The sequence below is a fragment of the Nymphaea colorata genome, chromosome 4 (assembly GCF_008831285.2).
Source record: "Nymphaea colorata isolate Beijing-Zhang1983 chromosome 4, ASM883128v2, whole genome shotgun sequence".
In the NCBI taxonomy this organism is placed as follows: Eukaryota; Viridiplantae; Streptophyta; class Magnoliopsida; order Nymphaeales; family Nymphaeaceae; genus Nymphaea; species Nymphaea colorata.
Genome location: NC_045141.1, coordinates 7,312,288 through 7,318,729, shown reverse-complemented (window position 1 = coordinate 7,318,729; position 6,442 = coordinate 7,312,288). Strand labels below are relative to the sequence as shown.

General features: G+C 39.2%; 1 protein-coding gene across 4 annotated transcripts; it reads left to right on the top strand.

Annotated features, from left to right (window-relative positions):
• Positions 1–266: 266 nt before the first annotated feature.
• Positions 267–3,803, top strand: LOC116252353 (transcription factor bHLH49-like). Of its 4 annotated transcripts, none has more exons than XM_031626550.2 (9): positions 269–435; positions 1,242–1,996; positions 2,148–2,360; positions 2,433–2,498; positions 2,619–2,687; positions 2,809–2,874; positions 2,946–3,131; positions 3,218–3,305; positions 3,401–3,803. In XM_031626550.2, exons 2-8 carry the CDS (start codon positions 1,319–1,321, stop codon positions 3,272–3,274), a joined length of 1,335 nt encoding a protein of 444 aa, XP_031482410.1. In that variant the 5' UTR covers positions 269–435; positions 1,242–1,318; the 3' UTR covers positions 3,275–3,305; positions 3,401–3,803. The 4 variants fall into 4 exon arrangements, with proteins under 4 accessions (XP_031482411.1, XP_031482410.1, XP_031482409.1 ...); XM_031626552.2 differs by lacking the exon at positions 269–435 and having other exon boundaries at positions 1,461–1,543; positions 1,729–1,996; XM_031626551.2 differs by having other exon boundaries at positions 267–1,996; positions 3,204–3,305.
• Positions 3,804–6,442: the final 2,639 nt, after the last annotated feature.

Sequence of the window (6,442 nt, the reverse complement as noted above, 5' to 3'; positions counted from 1 at the left end):
TGGGAAACAGCCAACCATACAGATCAACAAACACCATGAATAGTTAATTAAATTTGTTCAAAACAGAAATGTTTCCACTTTCCACTTGTATTATTTTATTTGCCCTTTTTTTGTGCTTCGACTTTTTTTCCTCCCTTGTTTCCCCCTCCTGAGTTTTCTCTTTTTTTGCCTTGCCAAAGGATCAACAATGCATGCGTACTTGCAGAGAATAAAGCTGACCAAATTTAGGTTGTGGAGAAGCTTATATATTGGAGGGCATAAAGCCGCAGTTATGTCACCCCAAAGAGTCTCCATCCTTTGGCAGGTTGAGCTTACAACCCACCTCATCTCTGCAAACTTTACCCAGAGTTCGAGATCTTGTTATCCTTTTGCATCCTCCCCAATCCAAGCACAATTCTTTTTCTTCGGTCATAGTCGAATTTCGGGCTTCGGCATGTATGGTTTTTCCTTTGCTCTTTTCGTTTCTGGGTTTTCCGCGTTGTTTCTGTTTTGTTTGTAGGAGTGACTGGAGTCCTTTCTTTCAATCCCTTTCTGGCAACAAAATTTGGAGAAAATACCACGTCCTTGTTTGAATCAAGATCCCCATCTAGCTTGAATCAGAAATTGAGTATGTGCTTGTTTTCTGATCTTCTCCTTTCGGTCGTTGTCCTTGACAGAAATTGAGTATGTCTGGCTTTTTCCATACGTTTTAAGTGGCTTTGTGATTCTCTTCTTATTTCAATTATTGGTTTTGTTGAAAGTGACGGAGGACACTTGTGGACGAAAGATGGAATCTGCCTTGCTTTTTAACTTGATCTAATGAGCTGTTTGTTATTGTCGCACTCTTTTTTGCTTGTCCCTTTATGCGGTTAACCCGTGCTTTTTTCCCCTTTCTCTTTTTCTATTTTAATGCGTGTCATTGGATGGTGACCGTCAAAGTTTAACCATCTCTATCTAAAGTAAAATCATACGGTTGTTGCATGGAATTCACTTACTTTCTCTGTACTAGATGCTGTCTAACAAGGATACTTTACCTTTGACACATCTTGGTATTCTGAAAAACATAAAGCTGCGTTGGTTGGTTGTTCGTTGTTGAGCCTTGCAAGAAATTGCCGTGAGCTTCTTTTCCCAGTCAAACCACCTCCTTTGCTTTAAATTCATACCCTTGTCCTCGTACCTTTTCTTGTTTGGTACCAGTTCTGGTGTGCTCATTCTTGGTTGATTGAGGAAGGACTGTGGTTTGTCCACATCACCTTTTTCAGGCTCATAGTTGGAGGAATTCTCGTGTGCCTGCAGTTTGCACCATATATTCTGTTGGGTGGCGTTGGATTTCTACACCATGGGTTCTATCGGCAATGTTGAGCTTCTCTTTGAGCAGAGCAATGGGATCCCTCCGTGTTCACCAACACGAAGTAGATTTTTAGGCTTACTTCCTGAAACAAATATGGAGATGGCGACGCCCTCAAATGCATCTGTGTCTTGCTCTTCTCTTGAAATGCTGCAATCATTTTCGACTTGGGATTCTTTGGTGCCGGTGGATGAAAATGCTGGTTTTACCGAAAAGGTGACTGCTCGTCATCACAGCACATTTAATCCACTGAATGCTGTTGCCCTTGAACACCTGCCCTGCGTAAATGTGGTTCATCATCATCCTAGTTCACCTTTGGTTGGACGTACCCCTTCCATTTCTTGCCTTCTGAGTGGCACATATCCTGCTAACATAAACAATTTCTGTCTTGTGGAGAGTAGTACCACGGTGTCTACAGTACCTCCTGCAGATTATCATCTAGGGACTCCCAATCAATGTTGCAGCGTCAACCCATCTCCGGAAAACCCAAGGAGCAGAGTTCAGGCTTCTGACGGAGAATGTGAAGGCCTGGACTATGATCCTGCTGACCAGAAGGAAGAACAGAATGTCGCGAATAGCGACCCGAAGTCACTCTCAGATGGGAAAAAGAGGATGAGGGTGCCTGATTGTCTCGTTCTCGAGTCCAACTCAAATTTCAACAAGGCGCAGGTGACAACTGTACACTTCTCTGTCTATTTGGCTAATGATTTGTCGAGTAACCCATCTGTTATTTCTGTTTCTATACTATGGCTATATTCTTTGTTTCTTGTGCAGTTTGTTCTTTGGAGTGATTTTTGATTTCTTTTGTTACTCATTTTAGAGAATTGAGTCAGACCAACCAAAGCATGGTTCAAAATTTTCAAATGAGTCCATGAAAATGCAGAAAGAACGGGACATCCGTGATGATCTTAGCAAGTCCAATGCCAGGCAATCTCAGGATCAGAGTCAAAATGTTGATGCTCCGATGGAGGACTATATTCATATAAGAGCGAGACGTGGGCAAGCAACCAACAGCCACAGCCTTGCAGAAAGAGTAAGAATCTTGAGATTATCTGTGGGCATCAACGAACCATCGTATAACTGACTGATTGTTCTTTTAACGTAGGTAAGAAGGGAGAAGATAAGCGAGAGAATGAGATTCCTTCAAGATCTTGTCCCAGGTTGCAACAAGGTATCGGACGGATTTGTTTTAGATGCTTCTGTTTACTGACTATGCGTTCATAGATTCTATTGTTGTTCCACTAGTCTGCCGGGATTTACATATCGACACCTATCTTGTTGAATAATGTAGGTCACTGGCAAAGCTGTGATGCTTGATGAGATAATTAACTATGTGCAATCACTGCAACGGCAAGTTGAGGTGTGTTCTTTGTTTCCTCCTTTTTTAACGCATGGACCACTGCGCTTTTGTCTAGCCCCAAGTTGAACTATGCGTATCTATCGTTTTTCATCAGATTAACAATAATGTTTCTGTTTTTCAGTTTCTCTCTATGAAGCTTGCTACTGTAATTCCTCACATTGATGTTGAAGGAACTCTCTTAAAGGATGTAAGGCACTAGAAAAGAAATATCTTGTGACTCATAAATTCAAATGACTCATTCTTTTTTACCATTTGCAGATCTTTCATTCAGATGGCAGCATTTCTGATGCTCTTGGTTTTATACATAACATTAATTCCACTTATCCTATCAATGGGTATCCCCTGGAATCAATAGAATCAGGAACTGATGTAATGCAGTGCTTGAAGAACTGTGGAGATACACGGAAAAGTAGTATGAACTCTGAGTTATTCCAAATGGATCAGGTACACCAAAATGTCTTTAAGTTTCTACATGTTTATTTGGCCTTACATACTGTTTGTTTGTATTGATGAAAGAATTACGACAATAGGTACCCAATACCTGCAATGATGAGCTTCAGGGTATATCGTTGAGATGGGATACATAGCTGGAACATTGTCACATTCTGGAAAAGAATGGTAAATATTTGTAGTTGTTGGTTTCAAGATCTGCCTTCTCCTGATTTTAGTGATGTTTCTAAATTCACATTTTATAATCTTACATCTCTGTGCAGATAGCTTGAATGTTGGCAAGTGAGAATTGTCTGACTTGGTGCCTCCTAACCTCAATTTAGTACCTTTTCCAGTATCAGAAGGATATGTTACGGTGAACAGAAGCTTTTTCTTCTTGCAGTTTAGGCATCTACATCTTCAGCCTGTTTGGTGTAAATTTTATTTGTTTGGGAGGAAACGTTTTCCTGGAAAAAGGATCAGCTGAATATTCTCTCCTGCAAAAGTGCCTAGAACATTCTTTGTTCTTCGATTTTAGGTAGAAGAAATGACGAGTTTGACTTCAAATTTGTATACAGGAGCAATAGAGAGGGGTTCGTGCTTCTAGGATTGGCTGCACATGTAGTGTCGATTGTGCTTCCCTTAGTGTCTGTAAATGAAGTATGCGGTTCAAATATTGATATTTAACTGATGATTTCCGGTACACAAATGACGTGCTTATTTCCTCTAATGTATGCATTGCATAGCAACGATACTCTTTACTTGAAAATAAGAAGCAAAAGTTGGAATGCAGGATTCCTTTGGCCTGCATCAATTGTAACACACGTGTCGCACTTCATCTAGTTGGGAAATCTGGTTTGGAGGTTCCCTTATTCCTCCTAAAGGCAATGGGCAGTTACGTGCTGTTGCACTGCATCTGTGAAGTAGTAACTTTTATTGTATAAGAGTCTCCTTGATATCATGTGAAATTAATTTTACAAATATGATATTGTACTCAGTTGCATCAGTTGTTCAACCTATTCTTTCATCTTGACATCAACAATCACGTCAATTATTCAACAAGATGAACCAACATTTTTGTTGTCGTTGATGTTTTCTGCTGACAGTGCAAATTATTGGTGATGATTTTCTGTTACTCGTCCTTACCTTGGATCACCTCAATGAAGGACAATGTCAACCTCAGCTGGATTCCGATTGGACTGAATGAGGGCTTATCTCGGTTCTGTCTGTGTTTTAGTGAGGAACAAACTATAGTTCCTTAGGAACGGACAGCAGGAGATCAAAGCACCTCCAAAACATTCAGAAAACTCGGCGATTCCCCACGCCATTGGAGTAAACGAACAATTTTATGGGGCTAAGCTTGACATAGCTTCAACTGCCCAATGTAATCCAGGACCAACCATGGAGAACTGATTGAAATATATGGATAAGGACATAGTTTCTCTATATATTTCATATGGGTACCCAGTTCAGTCAAGCGTGTTAATAGCCACCTGAAACTTTCGAAGCCGTCAATGAGGTGCATGTTGAAAGATTACCAAGAAAAGTAACTTCCAATGCACAAAACTGTGAAAATTGTTGACCGGCATCAGATTGCCCATTTTTATGCTGTTTATCTTCTGTTAGAAATCTTCGTTAAGCATTAAGCTATGATGCAATCTTGCAACAAGTTAGAAATTCACGTTCTTTAGCAGTCACAAATCACTTCGTCATGAAACTCAGGGTTTATTACCTACCATTTATCAGCACACTTCAATTAAGCACATCTGTTAAACAGTGATCACTCAGTTATGTATAATGTTGGTTGACCATTGAGTCCTCTAGCTTGAAGCAGATATTTTCCAATATAATATGCTTGATCGTCTGTTGCTGATGGTTGAAGATTTGAGTTACAGGCTCTAATCACGCAGATGGATGGGTGCTAGTTCCAAACTTTGTTTAATAAGAACTCGACCATTCATTGTTGGGCAGAGATCATTAAATTAAGAAGCGGAATGATGTTCAGACGTGAGCCACATTTGAAAATTCAGACATCTTTTCAGAATCAGATATGGGATTTCTAGCAGATCTATAATCAGATGTAATGTAGTTTGAGATGTTAGCACATTTTACCACTTAAAAACCAAGTTTCTTCTCTTAATATTCATGCCTACAATGTGGTTTTTTTATTTGGAATTGTCAAATGGGCGACTTTTTTTTTTTTTAAGATTCACAAATAAATCTGTTAAACAAGCTGTACGATCTAAGGTTGGCAAGGTCAAACTTGATCACTTATATTGAGAACGAGCAAAGCGCCAGCTCATAAACAAATTCGAGATACATGATCCAAACTCAAACCAATAAGAGACAGAGGGTTTCAGAACATGTTTAACGAGCTCTGTCTACCTGGCTCGTGGTTGGATGTCAGAGCATCAAGTTATAGGAAAATAAGAGTTCAAAATCCGAATGTATCTCGACGGCATAATTAATGTAGAAGAATTGTGCGTAATCCCAACTTGCTTATCGGAAAGAAGGGGAAAAGGGTTTAGATCAGTTCTTTAGAATTGCTGAGCAAACGACCAAGCAGCTTGGCTCGCTTACTATACCCACTTTCAGGGAGTAGATTATTAGGATAAACTAAAATTTGATCCTATCAAAAGCTTTTCGAACATAATATTATATCTGCCAAGAGACTTGACTTTCTCCACCAATTTAAGTGACTAGGTGACCAGCACGAAGAAAAATGCATTCCAATTATATACTATATATTAACTTTAAAGGGCTTGATCTATTGCGAGTTTGTTTTATGGGTCAGCACAAAAGAGGGCCTAATGAAATTAGCAAATAACAAGTTGGTCTCATATTTTTTCCGCACGGATCTGAGGCTATCTTTGAATAATGAAAATGCAAGAATGTCATCCAGCCCTTTTACGTTTTAAAACCGTATTCACTGATGCCCTTTTTAGGTACTTGCTGCATTGATTGATAAAAGAAAATGAAATAAAGGAGATTCCATAAAGTAGGTGGAAACGTTTAACCCCCTAAGCAAGCTATCAGATTTTAAATAATATTTAAAACTATGTTCTTCTTCTCCTTATTCCAAGAAACCTAGGGCTCGGTTTCCCAATGATTATATCATCGAGAAAACCAGCTATTGACTCATCTACTCTATTCTTTGATCACGAGGTATTATTGAATTGATGCATGATTGAAGGTTACCCATTAGATTTTTAGAACCCATTATTGTAAGCAATCAAGAATGTAAGTTGTGTTATCTAAGCACTAACTGCACTTCAATCATATGAGGAGCTTTATTCCCTTTCATGTGCCCACTGATTGTTTTCCTT